This window comes from Gastrolobium bilobum, unplaced genomic scaffold (assembly GCF_033153095.1).
Source record: "Gastrolobium bilobum isolate Gb01-03AN ecotype WA unplaced genomic scaffold, APGP_CSIRO_Gbil_v1 utg7937, whole genome shotgun sequence".
Lineage (NCBI taxonomy): Eukaryota > Viridiplantae > Streptophyta > Magnoliopsida > Fabales > Fabaceae > Gastrolobium > Gastrolobium bilobum.
In genome coordinates, this window is record NW_026895417.1 from 1 (window position 1) to 24,555 (window position 24,555).

At 41.1% G+C, this 24,555-nt stretch overlaps 1 protein-coding gene and 1 non-coding gene across 2 annotated transcripts; one reads left to right on the plus strand and one right to left on the minus strand.

Moving 5' to 3' along the window:
• Window positions 1-191: 191 nt before the first annotated feature.
• Window positions 192-1,832, minus strand: LOC133310424 (uncharacterized). The gene is made up of 2 exons (XM_061511361.1): window positions 1,685-1,832; window positions 192-1,285 (listed from the first exon to the last, which is right to left on the minus strand). The coding sequence occupies exons 1-2, from the start codon at window positions 1,830-1,832 to the stop codon at window positions 192-194; spliced, it is 1,242 nt and encodes a 413-aa protein (XP_061367345.1).
• A 190-nt stretch (window positions 1,833-2,022) lies between these two features.
• Window positions 2,023-2,129, plus strand: LOC133310454 (small nucleolar RNA R71). Its single transcript, XR_009751458.1, has one exon. It is a non-coding gene; the product is annotated as a small nucleolar RNA R71 (small nucleolar RNA).
• Window positions 2,130-24,555: the final 22,426 nt, after the last annotated feature.

A 24,555-nucleotide genomic window follows, 5' to 3' on the forward strand; every position in this document is an offset into this window, starting at 1 on the left:
GCTATGGTCTAGCCGATGGCTCCTTGGTACTTTTTGAGTTTATTAAGCAACAGTTCTTCTTGTTCTTTGGTGAGAAATGACGAAATGATCACAGGAAGGGTGTTATCGTCCCCCAGGTAGGCATACTTCAGGTGTTGGGGAAGAGGCTTTAGTTCTAGGTCAGGAGGTTTTTCTGATGAAGGTCTTTTGAGTTATTTTTCTTTTTCTGTTCTTATCAAAGGTTCAGGCCTTCTTTCTTGCAGATAGCAACTCTGTTCCCCTTGTTGTGGACCTTCTTCTTCCTCCTCATATTCTTCCCCTTCTGTTTTTATGCTGAACTGGTTATCTAACACAGTGAGGGCAGAACATTCTTCCAAATCTTCACCTTCGTCCTGGAACTTCATTGCCTTAACGACGTTGAATTTGATTTCATCATCATGTAATTTCATGGTTAGTTTCCTTTTTTGTACATTGATGACTGCTCCTCCAGTTGCTAGGAACGGTCTACCCAGAATGATGGGAACGTCAATATCAGCTTCATAATCTAAGATGAAGAAATCAGCGGGCAAGATGAATTTGTCCACTTTGACTAGCAGATCTTCAATCTTCCCCTCTAGTTTGACAATGGATCTGTCTGCCATTTGTAAGGTTACCGTGGTTGGGTCAGCTGGTCCAGTGGATAATTGTTTGAAGACAGATAGAGGCATGAGATTGATGCTGGCCCCTAAATCACACAAGGCTTTCCCTTGGTACGTGTTTCCTATAACGCAGGGAATGGTGAAGCTGCCTGGATCTTGAAGCTTAGGTGGAAGTTTGCCTAAATACTGGCAACTTTCTTGTGTCATTTTTACAGTCTCATATTCTGTTATCCCTCTTTTTTTTGAGAGAACATCTTTCATGAATTTTACGTACCTGGGCATTTGTTCTAGTGCCACCACAGGGATGTTGATGTGTAGTTGTTTTAAGATGTCCAGGAACTTACCAAATTGCTTATCTTCCTGTTGCTTCGTTGTTCTCTTAGGTAACATAATTTTTGTTGGTATTAGCCTGCTTTGGGTTGAACTGATTGCTTGACTGTTGTCCACTTGGTCTTCTTTGGCTTCGTCCTCCTTTTCAGGCTCTGGGTGTTGTGTTTTTGGAGCTTCTTCAGATGCTTTAGTCTTTCCTTTTTCTCTTGACAGAGTCGTGGGTGGTGCAGTAGCTTTCCCACTTCTTAGGGTGACAGCCTTAATGTGCTCTGTAGGGGAAGTAAGTGCCTCTTTTGGTGAGGTTGTTGAGGGAACGTTAGTATTCCCTGATAGTGATCCTGGTGTTCTGGTTTGGAGATTGGCAGCAATCTGTCCCAGATGGGATTCAATGTTCCTGACCACTGCATCATTCCTGGTGACATATTCCTTGACATAATTTTCCAGGGTGTTGATGCATTGGTCATCTCTGTGGAACGAAATGTAGTTATTTCTCCTTAGTTCAAACATTCCACTACTGCTACCTTGCTGATACTGCTGCTGGGTGTTTAATGGTCTTTGGTTCATGGGTGGCCTCTATTGGGTGTTGTGGTTCTGATCCTTAATGATAGTTCCTCCAGGATTTGAATTTGTACTGCGTCCTGCTTGTTGATTGTCTCTGGTGAAGTTCCTGTTGCCAAAATTTTCTGCATAACATACCAATGCAGTGGATGGGCAGTCTGTTGAGTCATGAAGGTCACCACAGGCTGAGCATGGTTCAGTTTCAGCTGCTGTGAGTTGCAAGACTTCTATCCTTGGTGCTGCTTGGTCAGCTTTCAGGTTCTTCACTTCATTCATGAGTGATGCCAGTTGGGCTTCCATTGCAGTTTGTTTATCTAGTTCTAGCATGCCTGGCTTCCTTATCGGGCTCACTCTGTCTATTGGCCATTGGAGACACCTTTCAGCAGTTCCTTCAATGATTTCGTATCTTGATTCAAGTGTTCCTGTAAAGAAATATCCCCCTGCAGCAAAATCTAAGTGAGATTGAGAAGTATGGTCAAGTCCCTTATAGAAAGATTGTAACACTCCCCAACTCTCTACCCCATGGTTTGGAAATTTTCTGATGATGTCCTTGTATCTCTCCCATGCTTCATAGAGGTTTTCTCCATAAAACATTCTGAAGTTAGAGATTTTTGCTCTAACATCAGCTTGTCGGGATATTGGGAGAAACCTCTCTATGAACTTGTTAGAGAGCTCCTCCCATGTGTGGATTGATCTAGGGGTGAGAGTTTTCATCCATGTTTTTGCCTTTAATCCTAAGGAGTGAGGGAACAACCTCATTCTCATGCTCTCCTCTGTCACACCCTCAGCTTTAAAATTATCACAGATATCTTGAAATGTTGTGAAGTGTGTGTAAGGATCTTCTGCGGGGAGTCCATTGAAGACCCCTGCTTCCCTAATCATGTGAAACATGATAGGTTTCAGTTCAAAGTTGGGTGCTACAGGAAGGAGAATTACTCCCCTGTCTGGTCTGTTCCTGAAAGGAGCAGCCAAAGTTCTGAAGTTTTGTTCAGGAGGAACTTCTTCATTGTTATTATTGTGATCAACCATGTTTTCAAGAATTTCTTCCCTGAGGATTCTTCTTCTCCTATGAAGTGTACGTTTTGGTTCAGGATCAAAGAGAAACTCAGGTACTTCAATGGAGTGGTCAGAGTTTCTTTCAAACTCTTCACTCATAAACTATAAACACAAGTTATATATGCACATCAGTATTAGTGACATAAAGAAAAATATAAAGGTAAGGTCAGATATACAGAATATGTACTAAAAACAGTAAATAAGAACAAAATTTAGTGTTTCTATCCCCGGCAATGGCGCCAAAAACTTGTTGGGTGGTTTGCTGATGGTGGAAAATTATAAGTTCTGATAGGGGACGTTCCTCTGTTCTTGCAGAACACAGATTTGTTCCCTTAGTTCCAACCCAAGTGCGCAAGTGCACGCATCAAGTAATAAAGGGAGTATTAATGCCCAAATTATCGTTCCCACGAGGATAGAATCCTAATTATTGTCTTACACTGTTTTATAAAGAATGAAAATGAGAAGAAAAGTTAGTAAATGAACTGTATGGTCAAACATTCCCTACTGTCTTGACAACGTTCCTCAGGAACAGTAGGTTCAATCTGCTGGCAAACAATTACTCGCTGCGTTATGTATGTAATCCTTCCTGTTTAGAAGAAGGTGAGATAATAATCATTGGAGTTAATAGTTATAATTATGTAAAGTCAAAAAACTACTAAAGCAGAAATAACTATAATCAAGAGACAACAGGGTGATGTTTTATAACAGTTAAACAGAAGGAACGGATTCACTGATTCACTCTTAAATAGCTGTTTTCTCTGCTCAAGACTTAGCACTTCTTGGCTTTGTCCCAGTTTTTTGTCTGCCAACACTGATTCCTCAGCTCATGGACTAGATGGCTCACAAGTTTTCATATTCCTACGGCTTCCTTGATTCCAACAAGTACTTAGTACAAAACCTTAAAATGGACGAGTTGGCCCCTTATTCCTAAGGTGACCAGTAGTGTTTTTTCCATAACACTACCTTCCCCCAATGGCTAAGCTGTCTGAAATCCCTTCCTTATGGAAGTTCCTTTCTTAGTATGTGCCCAATTTCCATTGGTACACAATGAATATAGCTCACTTAGCCAAATAAATACAAAAAGCTCCAGTAGAGAGTTTTGAAAACAGTTCTTTAAGAGTTTCACAGATTACCCGTTCCACAGATAGTTCAGCTCATGGATGATATTTTAAACATAATTATTCCCAACTGAAGTCCCATAGACCCGAGATTCAGTTAAGAGATAACGAATAGAACGAAGAGAAAAACACTTATATTAATTTAAAAGACAGTTTACAGAAGAAACAGAAAATGGAGAAAAATGGGTTATTGCTCGTGAGGAGTCTTAATGGTTGATACAGAGAAGATAAGAGGCTTGTCACTTAACTATAGTTACAACTTAAAAAAATCTAAGCTACTAACTACTACTACTACTAGGTGATCTCTTCCTTTCAGACTTCAAACCCTCCAGGATTCGATGATGTTTTTGTGTGTGGGTCGTCCTATTTATAGATGGAAGAGGAGTGGTAGTCCTGTAAATCCTTTAGAGGAAGTTGCTTGAATAAGGGGACGGGATGGTGGTAGCAGAGTGTGGAGACTGCGCAGATTGCTGGATGGAACAGGTTTTGGTGATGATTAGCCGTTGTTTGCAGTCTGCCCCATGCCTTTATTTTTCAGCCAATCAGAACTCTTGATTCTCTGCTCTTCACGTTTCCAGCTGCTCAGTTGGTGCACCGCCTTGCTTTTAGAAGACTTTAACTCCACGTTACCTGCAAAGTGTACAGAGGCATTAAATGAGTGGAGCAGGTGCATTAAATGCGTCTCAGTCCGTTCCCCTTTTAATATATTTTAAAGGAATACGTTACCATACGTTCCTCCACTGTGTTTTTGTCACAAATGTTTAAACAAGTGATTTTCTTGCTGAAGTTGCTCATCAGATGAGGGAACATGTGGTATTTTGCCATCAAAATGGGCTTAGATGGGAACGAATTTACGTCCCATCAGTCTCCATGACTCTAGGTTCACCTGTTATTATTGATATGTTCCATATGTAGTTGGCATGTTGATACCATGGATAGTGCTAAACATGAAATGAGTATGATAAATCGTGATAATGTATTGATGTTATTTCACCTTTATTGACTTTCAATTTTGCAGAGGCCGTGGAGATTGAGGTATACTGTTGCATAGAGTATTTATTTACTATGTTATTATAATTGAAAACTTTTGCAGGAGTACGTGAACTAAGGTACGTTACCATGTGAATTAGAATGTTAATTAACATGTATTGATTGAAAAGAACACGATATGATTTCATACTGCGAAAAGGATATGATTTTATTTTGAGAATGTTGAACTATAGAAATTATAAGTTGAGACGAGGCTAGAGTCATGGAATAGGTCCAAACTCACTTAAGTTTTTTGTGGATCTGTGCATGGGGGGTCAGGTCACCTCTATTGATAGAGTGACTGGTGATCCTAGTGAATCGAATAACGATTTCGGTGCGATTGCGAAGTTTTGAGTTTTGACGGTGGCTTCCTTGTTTGGGGGTGCACTTCTCGAGACGGAGTTTGTGAGAGTCTAGAATGAGCTTTTGGAGAAGATCCAATAGGCGCTTGTGCAGAGAGAGTGCCTGGACCTTGTGAAGGATCAGGACGGTGTGTCTTGGTTTGAAGAGGGACAATGTTGTTTCGTGTCCAAACGTTGTTTGTCAAAAGGTGAAGTTAGAACGCCAGAAGCCGTCTGGTAAACTCCAACCTCTAGAGATTGCGGAATGGAAATGGGAGAGCATTTCCACGGACTTCGTGATGGGTTTGCCTAAGACTCAGGCTGACTTTGACTCTAACTGGGTCATTATGGACGGACTGACGAAGTCTGCCCACATTCTTCTGATCAAGGTGAGCTCCTCTTATGAGCAGTTGGCCAAACAGTATGTTCGCGATAGTGTGAGGCTTCACGGGGTGCCCGAGAGTATCTTCAGTGATAGGGACCCGAAGTTCACACCTCGGTTCTGGGAGGCACTGCAGGGAGCTTTTGGTACTCAGTTGAGATTGAGTACAGGCTGTACAGCCTATCACCTTCAAACTGATGGACAGACTGAGCGGACCGTCCAGGCCTTGGAGGGCATGTTAAGGGCTTGCACTTTAAAGCAAGGCTTAGCATGAGATAGGTACCTGCCATTGGTAGAGTTTTCTTATAACAGCAGTTTCCATGCTAGCCTGGGCGTGGCACCCTACGAGGCGTTGTATGGTAGGAGGTGTCAGACTCCTGCCTGCTGATCTGAGGTGGAGACAAGGAGCATTTTGGCTTGGACTTTGTCCAAGATACTACCCAGCAGATCCAGATGATCCGAGAGAAACTGAAGCAGGCGCAGAATTGCCAGAAGAGCTACTACGATGTCAAGCATCGTCCACTGGAGTTCAGTGAGGGTGAGCACGTGTTTGTGAGGCTTTCACCTGTCATCGGTGTTGGTCGGGCCCTCGGAGTGAGGAAGCTGAGCTCGCGGTTTATTGGGCTATACCAGATCCTTGGTAGAGTAGAACTAGTTGCCTACCGGCTTGCCTTGCCTACGAACTTGGCCAACACCCATGACGTGTTTCACGTGTCTCAACTTCGCATGTTTATAGCGGATCTTTCGCATGTGATGCAACCGGATGTTGTGGAGGTTCGGGAGAACCTAAAGACTTTCGTGGGACCAATCAAGAGTCTCGATCGTGGCGAGAAGCAACTGAGGAGTGAGACCATTCCGATGGTCAAAACGCAATGGACGGAAAGAATTCCTGAAAAGTATTTTTGGGAGCGAGACGACGAGCTACTCCGCAGTATCCCGAGCTTCGAGACATGTTTGTTTTCTGATTTTGAGGGCAAAATCCTAAAAAGGTGGGGAGAATGTAAGAACCCGCACCGTTAATTAAGGAAAATAATTAATGAAATGTGTGAAATTAGGAAATAATTCCATAATTGACCTTAATAATTATGAGAAGGCTTAAATAAATATAGAAAGTGATTAAGAATGCTGAAGGTCACTTTTCTGACGAACAGAGCAGATACCGATTTTGCTACTCGGTATAAATGCGTACTGACGAAGTATCCCGGAAAATTATATTAAGTGCATGAATATTTCTAGAATATTATATAGGACTTGGAAAACAAGTTTCGGGCTAAAATAATGAGAACTGGTGCCAGAACTGATATTGGCTATGGAAAAGCGCGTACCGAAAAGGTGCTGCGAAAAATAAAATAAAAATATGAAAAATCTTAGAAAATGAGTGGGTTCAGAATCCTAAGTTTGGGATTAAAATGCTAAGCATAACTATTAGAGCTAATACAGTGTGTTTTAAATTAAATGTGCTATAAATACTCCTTTTAAACAAAACCCTAGGCTATATTGGCTTCCTACGTGAGTGCTCAGCTGCTGAGTGCTTCTCCCTTTGTTGTTCCTTTCTTCCTCATCACCTTGAGAGCCAAGAAGTCATCTTTGTTCTTGGTTTCTTCATCAAACACTTAGTGTAGTGTATTGTGAGTGGGGAAGGTGCATCTTTTCTGAGTTTTGGCACTGCCTTGTGAGGTGTGAGGGGTTGAGTTTCTGGTTTTGGGTTATGGTGTCATATTCATGGTGCTTGGTGCTCCAAGAAGCTACCTTTGAAGAGAAAGAACATTGTGGTGTTCCATTTTCGTTTTCCTTCAAAGTCAGAATCTTTGAAGTGGTTTGGTGAGCTCCAAGAGCAACCTTTTCTGAGATTTAAGCTTAGGTAAGCTTCTTCACCTTTGATCATGAGTTTATTGGTTAAAAATGGAACCTTGATGCATGTAACAAACTAAGATCATAACTGGAGGTTCGGTAATGTTTAACACACCTAAAAATGCATGTTTTAGCTTCTGTAATCGGTAAAAGTTGAACCTTTGGATTGTTATTTCGTGAAATGCAGAATCTGGGTTCTGCCGCAAAATATCCGGATATTGCGTTGGAAATATCCAGATATGGATATCTGGATATGGATATCCGGATATGGGGTTCTGAATATCCGGATATGGATATCCGGATATGCCCCCGACATATATCCGGATATTTTGGATTTTCGAAGAACAGTAGCTGCACTGTTCATACAGAATGATGTTTGATGTTTGAGGACATGAGAATGGCAAACCAGGCTATGCTGGACGCCGTTAGAGAGGCGAAAAGGAAAGCCACTGCGGATGTATTGGAGGCGAATCGCCTGGCGAACATGACCATGATGAGGGTCATGTTGGAGGAGATGAGGGCTGGTCCTGCTGTTGGTCAGTTCCCTCCGCCACCACCTCCACCGCCACCGCCACCGCCACCTCCACCTAGCCTTCAGGATGAGAGCCTGAGTCACGTTGAGGGTGCCACTCCTCTTACTAGGGTGATGGAACCCTACTTGGAGCCTGTTGAGGACCGCGATGCGATTGATCGCCGGCTGAATGCTTTTCGTAAGCATAAGCCACATTCTTTTGATGGGTCTTATGATCCCATTGCTGCTGCGTGATGGCTATAGGCGTTGAATAAGATTTTTCGAGTTATGCAGTGTACTAATCCGCAGAAGCTGATGTTCGCGATGTATATGCTGGAGGGCGATGCCCATGAGTGGTGGATGAACATCTCTCACGCTTATTAGATGCAGGGTCATGTCATGACATGGCCATTCTTTGATGATCGCTTTCTTGGGAGATATTTCCCCTATGACACGCAGGAGCGGAAGCAAGGAGAATTTGACGTCTGGTGCAGGGCTCGGTGTCTGTTGACGAGTACCTGGAAAAGTTTAATGAGCTGGTGAAATTTGCACACTTTTGGATGGCTATGCCTACTCCGACCTTTTTGGCTGCTAAGTTCCGTAGAGGACTTAGCGAGGTGATTGCTGAACATATTGCTGGAACTGCATCGAGAGATTTTGGTACACTAGTACAGCAGTGTAAGGACATCGAGGATGTCTGCATTACGAGTAAGGCCAAGAGGGCCAAGATTGCTGATGTGAAAGGAACTGGTAGTTCCACTTCCTGGAGAGGCAGGAAGTTTGCTGGAAAAGGAAAAGGAGAGCAGTTGGCTGCTAGGCAGGCACCTAGTCAATTCAAGAGGACTTCTTCACAGCAGGGAGGTTTTGCTATACCTCATTCCACTCCTAGATGTTCGGGGTGCGGAAAGGAGCATGCAGGACGATGTGCTACCGGTCAATTGTTCTGCTTTCGCTGTGGCCAGGAGGGTCAACACTCCAGAGATTGTCCGTCGTCGATGGTGAGAGCTGCAGCGGTTCGGACAGTTCCGGTACAGATGATTCCTATGGCGTCTACAGAGGCACCTGTTGTGCCACCTGCCACGGGGCGAGTTTATACTTTGGATCGGCAGCAGTCGGACCGAGCCACGAACCTTGTCAGAGGTACTGTTTCCATTGATGGAATTACTCTTGATGTTTTGCTTGATTCCAGGGATATGAATTCTTTTATTGCAACCCCGATTGCCGTGGGGCATGAGTTGCCCATGTCTGTGCTTTCTCCACCGTTGCGGGTGACTACTGCCACCAGAGAAAAGTGTGATACCGCCACTGTGCATCGAGATGTCGTGCTTCAGTGGGATGGCCGTGATTACTCGGTAGATCGGTTGGGATTACCGATGGCTAATTTTGGAAATCATCCTTGGCATGGATGGATTGTCCAATGATTGTGTGATGACTGATTGATTGATTGATTATTGTGCCTAGCGAGTGGTGATGTCTCAGTGTGATTCCACAGTCAATTCCTTGCCTTTTATTGCTACGGGCTAGGAGAGCCTTATGAGCAGGGACAATGGTTATGACATGTTGAGAGGTTTGGTGGGTGGGACACAAGAGGATCTCACTGGCATTCCAGTGGTGAAGGAATTCCTCGAGTTGCTTCCTGAGGAGATTCATGAGTGTCCGCCACCGTGGGAGTTAGCGTTCTCCGTTGAATTGTTGCTGGTGTGGGGCCTTGTTATTAGCTCCATACCGGATGTCGCCACCAGAGTTGGCTGAGTAGAAGTAGCATTCTGAGGGTCTTTCGGCGAAGGACTTCTTTCGACCTAGCGTGCCTCCCTGGGGAGTACCGGTTAAAATTGTTATAAGGTATGATGCCTTACGCCACTATATGAGTGTGATGGGACTTTGTTTTGGAATATGAAATTCTCTTCAAGGAAACTGAGTGTGTAACACTTGGTATTTGTGGCAAGGGCCACATGCGATCTTTTATATGCGAGGTAGTGCATGTACAATTCGTTTGTGAGTTGAGTGGTCTCCATGACTCTAGGTTCACATGTTATTATTGATATGTTTCATATGTATATGGCATGTAGATACCATGGATAGTGCTGAACATGAAGTAATTATGATAAATCGTGGTAATGTATCGGTGTTATTTCACCGTTATTGACTTTCGATTTTGCATAGGCCATGGAGATTGAGGTATACTGTTGCATATAGTATTCGAATTATTATGTTACTGAGATTGAAAATTTTGCAGGTGTACGTGAACTAAGGTACGTTCCTATGTGAATTAGCATGTTAACTAACATGTATGGGTTGAAATGAACATGATTATGATTTCGTACTGTGAAATGAATATGAATTTATTTGGAAAATAATGAAATATCAAATTATAAGACTAGTCAATGTTAGAGTCGTGGAATAGGACCAAACTCACTCGAGTTTTGTGTGGATTTTTGAGTTGTGGGGTTAGGTCACCTCTATTGAGAGAGTGACTGGTGATCCCAAAGAATTGAATGACATTTTTGATGTCATTGTGAAACTTCGAGATTTGACGGTGACTTCCTTGTTTGAGGATGCACTTCTCGAGATTGAGACTGTGAGAGTCGAAAATGAGCTTATGGAGAAAACCAACACGGTATACCTTGGAATGAGATGAGACATCTTTGTTTGTGTGTCCAGTTGTTGTTATGCCTGAAGGTGGAGATTGAACACCAGAAGCCATTTGGTAAGCTTCAACCTCTTGAGGTACCGCAGTGGAAGTGGGAAAGTATTTCCATGGACTTCATTGTGGGATTGCCTAAGTTTCAGGCTGGCTGTGACTCTTTTGGGGGTCATCATGGACAGATTGTCAAAGTCTACCCACTTTCTTCCGGTACAGGTGAGTTTCTCTTCATAGCAGTTGGCCAAACCTGTTGTTCGCGAGATCGTGAGTCTTCACGGGGTGTCCGAGAGTATCATCAGTGATAGGGACCCGAAGTTCACCTCTCGGTTCGGGGAGGCGCTGCAGAGAGCTTTTGGAACTCAGTTGCTACTGAGTACAGCCTATCACCCTCAGATTGTTAGACAGACTGAGCGGATCATCCAGACCTTGGAAGACATGTCGAGGGCTTGCACCTTGGAGCAGGGCCCAGCATGGGATAGGTACCTGGCATCGGTTGAGTTTTTGTGCAACTGTGTTTTCCTTGCTAGCTTGGGCAGGGAACCCTACCTGTTTGGTATGAGGTGTAGAACTCTGTAAGAACCCACACCGTTAACTAAGGTATTTAATTAATTAATTATGAAAAATTAGGAAATGATTCCATAATTGACCCTAATAATTATTAAGAGGCTTTAATAGTTATGGTAAGTGATTAAGAATGCTGAAAGTCGCTTTTCGGAAGAAAAGTGCAGATACCGGTTCTGCTAGTCGGTATAAATGTGTGCCAAAAAAGTATCCCGGAAAATTATAATAAGTGCATGATAATTACTAGAATGATATGTAGGACTTGTAAAACGGGATTCAAGTCAAAATAATGAGAATTGGTGCCAGAAACTGATACTGGCTATGAAAAGCGTGTACCGAAAAGGTGCTCCGAAAATTATAAGAAAAATATGATAATTCTTGTAAAATTCAGTAGTTTAAGAATCCTGAGTTTGGGATTAAAATGCTAAGCGTAGAAATTAAAGTTAATACTACGTGTTTAATTGTTAAGTGGCTATATATACACTTACTAAGGGCACAATGCCCTAGAAAACAGAATTTCCAGCGTGAGTTGTTGGTGGAGGCTGACCAGAATAGTCCTCCATTTTTCTGAGTTGAGAGAGTTGTTTTGGGTGAAGGTGTGGGACTGAGTTTGTGTTATGTGGTGTAGGAGCCTTGAGTTTGGTGGTAGAGGCTTCAAGTAGCTTCCTTGGTGAGGAAAGAACTCACCTTGTTGCTCCATTTTCGTTCTCCCTAAAGTCTGTACCTTGGAGCTGACTTATGAGCTCCAAGAGCACCATTGTTGGGCTGTTTCAAGCTTGGGTAAGCTTTATCCCCTTTGATCTTGAGTTTTTGAGCTTAAAATGGAACCTCTATGCATGTAAAGGTTAAAAGATGATAACTTAATGTTGGGTGATGCTTAACACACTAAGAAATGCATGCTTAAGTGTCTAAAATCAGTAAAAACCCAACCTTGGAAGGATATCTTTGCGAAAATGCAGAAACTGCATTCTGTCGCGAAATATCCAGATATTTGCTCGTGAAATATCCGGATATTGATATCCGGATATGGGGATCTGGATATCCGGATATTGGATATCTGGATATTGCCAGAGAGATATCCCGATATTGCATATCCGGATATGCCCCGAGGAATATCCGAATATTTTGGGATTTCGAAGAACAGTAGCGGTGCTGTGAGGACAGTAGGCTATTGGGGGTTTGTGGACCCTAGAGTGATGAAGTTGAACAGTAGCGGTACACTGGATCAGCAGTAGTCGTCATCTCGCTCCCAGAGATACCCTTCAGGAATTCTTCCCGTCTATTGCACTTTGACTATCGGAATGATCTCGCTCCTCAACTGCTTCTCGCCACGATCAAGAATCTTGAGTGGTCCGACGGGAGTCTTTAGGTTCTCCTGAACCTCCACAACATCAGGGTGCATCCCGTACGAAGCATTCGCTACAAACTTGCGAAGTTGAGACACGTGAAACACGTCGTGGGTGTTGGCCAAGTTCGGAGGTAAGGCAAGCCGGTAGGCAACAGGTCCTACTCTACCAAGTAACTGGAATGACCCAAAGAATCGCGGGCTCAGCTTCCTCACTCCAAGTGTCCGACCAACACCGGTGACAAGTGAAAGTCTCACAAACACGTGCTCACCCTCACTGAACTCCAGTGGACGATGTTTAACATCAAAGTAGCTCTCTTGGCGATTCTGCGCTTGCTTCAGCTTCTCTCTGATCATATGAATCTACTGGGTAGAATCTTGGACAAAGTCCAAGCCAAAAAGCTCCATGTCTCCAACCTCAGACCAGCAGGTAAGAGTTCGACACCTCCTATTATACAGTGCCTCGTAGGGTTCGCTGCCCAGGCTAGCAAGGAAAACACAGTTGCACGAAAACTCAATCGATGCCAGGTACCTATCCCATACTAGGCCCTGCTCCAAGGTGCAAGCCCTCAACATGTCCTCCAAGGTCTGGATGATCCGCTCAATCCGTCCAACAGTCTGCGGGTGATAGGTTGTACTCAGTAGCAACTGAGTTCCAAAAGCTCTCTGCAGCGCCTCCCCGAACCGAGAGGTGAACTTCGGGTCCCTATCAATGATGATACTCTCGGGCACCCTGTGAAGACTCACGATCTCGCGAACAATAGGTTTGGCCAACTACTATGAAGAGAAACTCACCTGTACCGGAAGAAAGTGGGCAGATTTTGACAATCTGTCCACAATGACCCAAATAGAGTCAATACCAGCCTGAGTCTTAGGCCAACCCACCACGAAGTTCATGGAAATACCTTCCCACTTCCACTACAGTACCTCAAGAGGTTGAAGCTTACCAAACAGCTTCTGGTGTTCAATCTTCACTTTACGCACAAGCAACAAAGTTCTTCCTTCTTCAAAGACACACTGTCCTGGTTGTTCACACGATCCCGGCACCCTCTTATCACTTGTGCCTATTGGGTCTTCTCCAAAACTCATTCTTGACTCTCACAATATCCGCCTTGAGAAGCGCAACCCCAAACAAGGAAGTCACCGACAGATTGTGAAACTTCTCAATCGCACCGAAATCGTCATTCGATTCTCTGGGATCACCAGTCACTCTGTCAATAGAGGTGACCTGACCCCTCATACACAAAACCACACAAAACTTAAGTGAGTTTGGTCCTATTCCATGACTCTAGCCTCGTCTCCAAATAAAATCATATCCTTTTTGCAGTATGAAATCATATCATGATCCTTTCAATCAATACATGTTAATTAATATTCTAATTCACATGGTAACGTACCTTAGTTCACGTACACCTGCAAAATTTTCAATTTCAATAACATAATAATTCGAATATTATATACAACAGTATACCTCAATCTCCATGGCATCTGCAAAATCAAAAGTCAATTAAAGGTGAAATGACATTGATAAATTACAACAATCTATCGTACTTATTTCATGCTTTACCCTGACTGAGGTGTTAACATGCCAACTACTTATGAAGCATATCAATAATCAACATAAGATCCTAGAGTCATGGAGATTACTCAACTCACAAACGAATTGTAAATGCACTGCCTCGCATATACCAGATCGCGCGTGGCCCTTGCCACAAATTCCAAGTGTTACACACTTAGTTTCCCTGAAGAGAATTTCACATTCTCAAACAGAGCACCATCACGATTAAGTAATGGCGCAAGGCACCATACCCTACAACAAAATGATCGGTGCTCCTCATGGAGACACGCTCGGTCGAATGAAGTCTTTCACCGAAAGACTCCCAACAAGCTTCTTCAGCTCAGCCAATTCTGGCGAAACATCCGGTATGGAGCTAACGAAATAGATCCCACACCAGGCAACAAATCTATGGAGAACTCTATCTCCCGCTGTGGCGAAAACTTAGGAATCTCCTCAGAAAAAACTTCGAGGAATTCCCTCACCACAGGAACGCCAGCAATATCCTTCTGTGTCCCACTCACCAAACCTCCCAACATGACATAACCAATGTCCCTGCTCACAAGGCTCTCCTAGCCCGCAACAATGAAATAAAATGCGAGGAACTGGCTGTGGAATCACACAGAGATATCACCACTCGCTAAGCACAACAATCAATCAATCAATCAATCATCACACAACTCTTGGATAACCCATCCATGCCAAGGATGATCTCTAACTTAGCCATCGGTAATTCAATTAGATCTACCGAAAATCACGGCCAGCCCACTGAAACACGACATCTCGATGTGCAGTGGTGGTATCACACTTTTCTCCGGTGGCGGTAGTCACCCGCAACGGTGGAGAAGGCACAAACATGGACAACTCAAGCCCCACACAATCGGGGTTGCAATAAAGAATGCGTAGCCCTAGAATCAAACAAAGCATCAGAACAACACCACCAATGGTAACAGTACCTCTAACAAGGTTCGGAGCTCGGTCCGACTGCTGCTGATCCAGTGTATACACACATCCAGTGGTAGGTGGTACAACAGGTGCCGCTGAAGATGCCAAAGGAATCATCTGTAACGGGATAGCCTGAACCGCTGCAGCTTTCGCCGCTGACGATGAACAATCTCTGGAGTAGCGGCCCGCCTGGCCACACTGAAAAGAGATCAACGGGCCGGTAGCACACGACCCCACGTAGAATCTCCCATAACTGGTACATCTAGGAGTAGGAGGTCTAGCAGAACTCCCCTGCGTCGATGTCCTCTTAAACTGACTAGGCGCCTGCCTAGCAGCCAACTGCTTACCTTTGCCTCTTCCCCCAAACTTCTTGTCTCTCCAGGAAGTGGAACTACCAGCTCCCTTCGTCTCAGCAACATTGGCCCTATTGGCCTTACTCATAATACAGACATCCTCGATGTCTCGACACTGCTGTACCAGTGTCCCAAAGTCTCTCGAAGCCGCTCCAGCAATACGATCAGCAATATCCTCACTAAGTCCCCTGCGAAACTTACAACCAAAAAGGTCGGAGTAGGCACAACCATCCGAAAATGAGCAAACTTAACCAGCTCGTTAAACTTCGCCAGGTACTCATCAACAGACATTGAGCCCTGCACCAATCTATCAAACTCTCCCTGCTTCCTCTCCTGCACATCGTAGGGAAAGTATCTGCCAAGGAAACAGACCTCAAAGAAAGGCCACGTCATCACATGACCCTGCATCTCAAAAGCGTGAGAGGTGTTCATCCACCACTCATGTGCATCGTCCTGCAGCACATATGTGGCAAACATCAACTTCTGCGGGACGGTACACTACATAACTCGAAAGATCTTATCCAGCGCCTGTAGCCATCTCGTGGCAGCAATAGGATCATAAGATCCATCAAAAGAAGGTGGCTTATGCTTGCGAAAAGCATTCAGCCGGTGATCAATCACGTCACGGTCCTCAACAGGCTCAAGGTAGGGTTCTATCACCCCAATAAGAGGAGTGGCACCCTCAACGTGACTCAAGCTCTCGTCCTGAAGGCTAGGTGGAGGTGGAGGTGGTGGCGGAGGGAACTGACCAACAGCAGGACCAACCCTCATCTCCTCCAACATGACCTTCATCATAGTCATGTTCGCCAGGCGATTCGCCTCCAGTACATCCTCAGTGGCTTTGTTGTTCGCCTCTCTGACGACGTCCAGCATAGCCTGTTTTGCCATTCTCATGGCCTCCTAGTCAGCTTGTCGGGTCACCTGCATTTCAGCCAATGCAGCCAGGACATGATCAGGTTGATCCTCGCTAGTGTCTCGGTTCCTCCGAGGTAGTACCATGACTCTGCACAAGTTACACATAGAATGAGTTGATCAGGCCCACGCAATGTGATCACATATGCATCATCATAGCAAAACCCAATAGAGAGAACACACAGACACGACTTACAACACAACATCCTAAGTTATTGCAATACATACAGGCTTTTTCCTAGAAAGTGCTCTGATACCATAAAATGTAACACCCCATGTATACCCGGTTTGTTAACATGTCATCGTATTAAGCCACGCTTAATTTAAAAATGTGGAATAACTTTTTACTTTCAACTATGACGTCATTATACTTAGCCAAGTTGAATTACTTAATGTGAATTGGTATATTAATTAACACGTATTAACTAAATATGATTTTGTACTGTGAAAGGAACTATGATTTTATTTTAAGAGTAATGACTTATAGAAATTGTAAGTTAAAGCACGGCTAGAGTCATGGAATAGAACCTAAACTCACTCAAGTTATTGTGTGAAATAGAGAATGTGGGTCATGTCATCTCTACTAATAGAGTGATTATATATCCTAGTAAAATGAAGGTAGTTGTGAATTAGAAAAACTTCAAGAATATCTCCAAATATCAGGAATATCTGAGGATACTAGATTTTGATCCATTTGAGGGTTCTCACAGACGATGTTACCCTTGACGGGATACTTGTATGTGTCAGTTCATGAACGCAAAGTATGTTTATAGAATTTGACAGAGAAAGGAATGCCGGTTTCAATGCTAATCACTTCAGACCCAGAAGATGAGTTGGGAAATGTTATGAGGTTCCGCGTGGCGATGTTGGATTGTTATGGACACAAGATCATGAAAAGTTGAGTTAAAGAATTGTTCATCGATGTTGCTACGACTTCAAGGCGCGAGTATTAAAGCATGTGCAAGCGAGTATATGAATTTGCATGGAGCAAAGAGCGTATTGTCTTTACTTGTACGACGACCTGAGAGTTCATTCTCGGATTGTTGAAGAGTTAGACTTCTGTCGACTCTGTTTAGTTATTTTGGACATAACAACTTGTTTGCCCAATCTTGTCTGGAAAGGTAAGCTTTTCTATGGAGCTATTGGCTCAATGTTAAATTGATGTGATAATAAGAACTTCATGGGGTACATAAGAGCATTGTCAATGATTGGAACCCGAAGTTCACCTCATATTTTAGAGTGCATAGCAAAGAGCTTTCGTCACTCAATTGAAATAAGTATTGCATATCATCCTCTGATGGATGGTCAAACTGCGTGGATCCTTTCAATAATGGAGGAAATGCTGAGAGCGTGTGCTCTATGGCAGAGCACATTACAGATATATGTTTTTCACGGTGTGAGTGAACTCAAAACACCTACGAACATAATTGATTAAATATAAATTAAGGTAGAACTCTTGAGGAGTGTACTTGGGAGCGGGAGGACGAGCTTCTCCGGCAATACCCCGAGTTTAGGGACATGTATGTCTCTAATTTTGCGAACAAAATTCTTAAAAGGTGGAGTGAATGTAAGAACTCGCACCGCTAAATAATTAATTAAATAAGATTATCCATGTTGGAGCATGGATTTGATAAAGATTATGAATAATTATGGTAAGATAAATATTTAGAAAGTTGAATAATACTTAAAGTCGCTTTTCAGACGAAAAGTGCAGATATCAGTTCTGCTTCGCGGTATACATGCGCACTGGTGAAGTATTCCAAAAATGTATAATAAAAATATAAATATTCCTAGAAAAATATCTAGGTCAAGGATATTAAGTTTGGAGTAAGAATAACGAGATTTGATGTCAGAACTAATATCGAATACATATAAAACGCGTACGGCAATGTGCTACAAAAATTATAATAAAAATATGATAATTCCTAGAAAAATGGCTAGGTTCAGAATATTAAGTTTGGTAGTAAAATGATTAGCGTAGCCATTAGAACTAATACCGAATAATTAGTTAAGTGCACCTATAAATAAGAAATGCACACAACCCTATAATAGATTTTTACAAGTTACATAGGTAACTCTCCTTTGTTCTTGGCTGAACCATATATCTCCTTGAGTTTCCATAGCCTTCCTTGCAAGTAAACCGCCCAAGACCTTATTTTTATTCTTGATTCTTCCTATTCCACCTTGTAAACACTTGAGAGGGAGCTTTGTGAGGGAGAAAGCCATCATCTTTGTGAGTTGTAGCCTCTGTTTTGAGAGGTTAGTGGCTTACTTCTTGGTGTGAGGGAATGGGAACCATTTTCCTTGCATTTGATGCTTCAAGAAGGCATTTTGTGAAGGAAAGTACCTAGCTCGTGAAGCAAATTCGTGGAGTTGTAGTTGCAGAACTGTAAGGTGGTGTAGAGAGCTCCAAGATCATCCATTTTCTCTATTTTGGAAGCTTGGTATACATTCTTAACCTTTGTTCTTTAGTTTTCATGTAAAAGATCAAGTCTTGGCATGTTAAATGAAGATATTAATTAATCAATGTTAACACTAGCTTAAATGTGTTTAAAAATGCATACTTGAATGCTTGGAAGTGTTAAAAATGGAACCTTGAAGGGATATTTTCGCGAAAATGCAAAACTGTATTCTGTCGCGAAATATCCGGATATTGGGTTGGTGATATCCGGATATGTATATCCGGATATTGGGATTTGTGATATCCGGATATTGACCTTGTGATATCCGGATATGGATATTCGAATATTGACCTTGTAATATTCGGATATTGATATCTGGATATCTCCCCGAGGAATATCGAGATATTCTGGAAAATATCATGTTTTGAGCTATTTTACTATAACAAAAGCGTGGGTTGGGTTTCCGGACCCTTAAATGATTATTATGAACCTTTGGAATAATATAATTAAGTCAGAACCAATAATATTGAAGGCTTATGGCTTTGAGAGAAGCCCACGGTCATTAAACGAAAAAGGAAACGTTGTCGTAATGCAATAAGCTTCTACTAGACTATGAATATTAATTATATTTCTAGTATAAACAGACCTTGATACTACTGTTTGGTGATCTGTGAGCTGCTGGTTGGATCTTGAGATTGATACTCGTCGTATTTGGTTTGGTATTGCTACCGCACATGATTTCGAGAGTCATTGTACTACTTACAGGTAAGTTCCGTGTTCTCAGGGCTAATCCCCATTTGTTACACCATACTCGAAGAGGGGGATGGTAGTTTTATGTGGTATATATGCTTATCTGTTATTTGAGATGATGAAATTATGCACTCTTATATATGTTTGTTATATGGTGCATTACACACAAGATGGTAATCCTTGCGTCTAGTGTGGAGCTGCACAAGATTGTAATCCCTGAGTATGGGTATAAGGTAGATGCCTTATGCTTCTTATGCGTCTAGCAGATGTAAGAACCTGCACCGTTAATTCAGAAAATTTATTAAATAAATATAAGAATTAGGAAATAATTCCATAATTGACGCTAATAATTATGAGAAGGCTTATTTAATTATGGTAAGTGATTAAGAATGTTGAAAGTCGCTTTTCTGACAAAAAGTGCAGATACTGGTTCTGCTCCACTGTATAAATGCGTACTGATGAAGTATCCCAGAAAATTATAATAAGTCTGGAAATATTCCTATAATAATATATAGGACTGGTAAAACAAGTTTCAAGACGAAATAATGAGAACTGGTGCGAGAACTGATACTGGCTATGTTAAAGCGCATACCGTAAAGGTGTTACGAAAAATAAAATAAAAATATGACAAATCTTGGAAAAACGAGTAGGTTTGGAATCCTAAGTTTGGGATTAAAATGCTAAGCGTAGCTATTAGTGCTAAAATTGTGTGCTTAAGGCTTAAAACGCTATAAATACAACTTTAGGCACATAACCCTAGGCCATAATATTAAGGCTACATAGACACTTTGGCTGCTGATCAGCCTCCCCTCCTTGTCACCTTAATCCTCTCAAAGAAATCTCCAAAGTGACCACCTTTCTCCACCATTTCATCATCAAAACACCATGGTTAGGTGTGGTTGAGACTTGTGTGGGAGGAAAGCCTTTTGTTCTGAGTTTTAGTACTGTGTTGTGAGGTGTTGAGGGACTGAATTCGTGTGTTGAGTTGTGGGGTCATCTTCTTGGCATTGGGAGCTTCAAATATCCGGATATTGCCCCGACAAATATCTGGATATTCTGGGTATCTTGAGACAGTAACGGTACTGTTCATACAGAATGATATTTTGGGTTTGTGGACCCATCAATGGGGACTTCTGCATTAATTAATCTAAGTCAGAATCTAAGTAAGTAAGGGCTTATGGCTTTGAGAGAAGCCTAAAGACATGAAACGTAAGAGGAAGACGTTGTCTTTATATCATATGCTTGTAGTGTATGAATATTGATAAGAATGTTTGTCTAAAACAGATTGTGATCTTGTTGTTTGTGGACTTTGAGCTTGTGTGGACTCTTGGCTTGGATAGTTAGCTTGCAAGGTAAGCTTTCATGTCCTTGGTTTAGCCATTGTTGGTTCCATCATACCCCATGGGGGAATGGTTTATATGCGTGATGTGTTTTCATGTATTGATTTATTGAAATGTTGTTGAGCTATTAAGTGCAAATGCCGTATGATATGTATGTGATGTTCGCCTAGACGGGATTAAGTTCCTTTGGGCAGTTACAGCATCGACGTGTACTATAGTGGGTTGTAGACGTACGTACATCCTGCACTTCTCTGATCAGTAGAATAGCTAACTCACATGACATGATTACCTGCTGCATTGCACTAATTTGGAACTTATATTATTAAACTGCTTTTGAATTTATATTGCACATGTAAGTGAGCTTGGGGTGGAGAAATCCTTGAGGACCCTTTGCCTTACTGAGATTTCTGTTTAGAGATCTCATCCCACGTTTGGGGCGCTTATTTCAGGTTCAGGTAATACTAGGGTTGAGACCTCGGGCGGCAGGAGGCCGGAGCTTAGTTGATTGATGTTTACCTGCTTATGCTGATTATACTTGGATGCTGGATTATGTATGTTGCTTTTATGCTAATAGCTTCATTTTGTGGATTATTGAGCTCAGACTTTGTTGGCTATGTTGCCTTATTTGGTGAGCATGGGGATTGTCCATGCCACATTGATTATGTTTTGTCTACTTTGACTTTTTATGTATAATGGACCAGGATATTCTCCGGACTACGTGTTGTAGATCTGTGAGTAGATACACATCTATATTATGAGGTCTTTCAGTTAGTTGTTGAATTGCAATTACATTATAGGCAACGTTTTGAAAAGGAACTAAGTAATCAACTTGGTTAATATTAATGACGCCATAATTGAACAGAATAAGATATTCTGCATTTTTAATTAAGCGTGGCTTAATACGATGACATGCTAACAAACCGGGTATACACGGGGTGTTACAGCAGACATGTGTAAACCATGCGTTCTCTGGCTAGTAGACTTGTTAGTACACATGCATGATATATATGTGTTGCTGCATCACGTGATTATGCTATTATTGTTGAACTGTTATATTTGAACTGTTATACTAAAGTGAGCTTGGGGCGGAGGAACTCTTCGAGAACCCTTGCTTACTGAGATTTCTGTTTAGAGATCTCACCCTGTGTGGGGCACTTTTTCAGGTGTAGACGTCCATGAGATGGATGCTTCCTGAGGCAAGAGACTGGAGCAGAGTTGATTTAGATGCATGTTTTATTCAAATTATTATGGATATGATTATTGTACCGTGACCTGATTATTATGACGTTATGGTTTTACCAGACTATGTATGTTTTATTTGTTTGTGAGTGTGGGGGTTGTCCATGCCTTTGATTTATTTGTATTATTGTTGAACATGATATTTTGTTACGCTATGAGATATGGACTGGTCATGACTACGCGATGTAGCTTCATGACTTGGTATTTATTTTATATATTGAGACATTTCAGGATTTTATTTGTGGTTTTGCAATTACATAAGGATATGAGTGGATTTTATATTATGTTAATAAGGAAAAAAGTAATCTGCCATGTCTAATAACTGATTTTATTTTAGCTTCCGCATTTAATTGAGCTGCGCTTAATACCGTAATATGATAACAATCCGGGTATACACCGAGTGTTACAGACACGACATAACCAACAACCTCAAAGTATGTTACGTTTTATGTTGGTTGATATAACATGATAAGACACAAGTAACCTAATTATAACACAACACGAATAACCTGAAAGAAGATTAAATAGAGTCAATTTCGGGTTCACGAGTTGACACGCGTCAAATTTTTTCATGTCAATTTTGGCCAACACAACGAGACAAATACGGTTTGACTTAAACATGAACTTTTTGTGTCGTGTCAACGAGTCATATTGAAAATTGCCACCTCTTAATAATAGGTTCAATTACCGAGAGTTACAATTCTTGAAGAGGATAGAGAGGCTCAAATTCGAAGCCGAATCGATTGGGTAGTCAAGATTTCAAACATTGGTTGATTTTGGAGAAAATAATATTTGGCTAATTATAATGTAGGGTTTAATATCCCCTCTATATTCTTATCAATTGGTTGCACATCTTTTGAATTAAGATATCTATTATAGTAAGAATAGGAGAAAAAGATCCTATTCTTGGAGTGTAAACTTCTGCATGACACTATTTTTAAATCATTGTCATTAAATATATTAAATATTGTTGTCAAACATTTCTTCCAAACAATACGTGATTTATATTAATTGTTTTAGGACCTGTTTGGTGTGATGTATAAGGCTTGATAGTATAAGCTTATACTATACGTTATGACATTTTCAGTTGTTTGGTGTGACATCATATAGTATAAGCTGATACAGCAGGACCACTTTATACATCAAAATGATGTATAACTTAATCAGACCTATGAGTAGTGGATTAGGCCTGATAAGAGATTGATGTATTAATATTACTTACAAGTACAATTCCAAAGAACTAATATATCATTTCACTATTTATATATTAAAATATTTTTTTAATATATTAATTTTTAAAATATTGGAAGATATTATCTTATTCAATATCATACCAAACGCTGGATAGTATTAAAATTTAATCAGATCTTATACAATCAGGTCTTATACTATCAAGTCTTATACTATCAGGCTTTATCTTATATTATGCACCAAACATGCCCTTATATTCTAAATCCTCTAGTATTGATACAATCAATTTAGCAAGCCAATCTTTCAATCTCTATATTAGAAAAATATAAAAGATATAAAATAATTAATTAAGTCTCAAATAACGCTTTAATATTTTGAGTTAAAATGGCGCTTTTAATCATATCATACATTTTTATGCAGTGACAGAGCCAAGATTCTAAATTGGGCGAAACCGTTACATGTGTCTTCCCCTCGGAAGATGAGGAACACATCATGCTTAGTTGGAGGAGGAGACACAACAAAAGAAGAAGAACACCTCTTTGGTTTTAATAATGGAGGGACTAATATGGATCTTTTTTGAATTTGTGAGGTATCACAATTTCAACTAAATGGATCCACTTTGAATTTCATAGGGACCAGAAGGATAATTTCTTTTTGTAAGAGACTAAAGTGGGGACCGTATTTTTGTTAGGGACGCAAAAAGATAATTACTCTAATTAATATCAAAATGTGAATAGAAATTAAAAAGACATTATATATATAAAGCAATATAAAATAGAAAAACATACTGACAAATTGTGGAGGTCTAAAATTTGCCAGAAATTAAATGGAGGTTTTTTTGATCTACACTAAATAACTTCCACTAATTATCTATTTTTTTTGTAGTGGCTGGAATATATATAAACTTGTTAAGTGCAAGAAATTTCTATGTTTTCTTCTTACTTTGTCTAGTGCAGCTCTAATTCGGGAAGGGTTACAGTGGTGAAAACTAGGATTCGTACTTACTTTCACTAGGTTTAGCAAAAGTGTTGGACAAGATCAAGATCAATGTTTCTTTGTCAACCCCTCACCAACTACGGCAAAATATAAAAATAAAAAATCAATAAAGAATTAAACTGTTCTGAATTAGATTTAAGAGCACAGCAGGCACAGATTTAAGAGAAACGTGTTCGTCGAATCGAAGTGTTGCCTTAGGAGTTATAAATAGACCAATTCTACAACTACTATTACATTTTCACTTCACAGTGGTGAAATAGCTTTTGGTATTTGCCATCTACCAGTACTCATAAAATGAGACCTGATCAAAGGAAGACCAACAAAGTTCATCCTTTTAACGTTAGTCAGCATGATATCATTACATCAGATCACTGCATTAGCTTTATTGCAACTTATTTTTGTTACAAAGACCGTGATTATTTAATAATCACATTAATGTTTTGTTATTATTATTATTGACAGCAAAACATAAGGGAAGGGTGCACATCAACATAGCTTATCAATCAAAAATTTGTTGTTATATCTATTT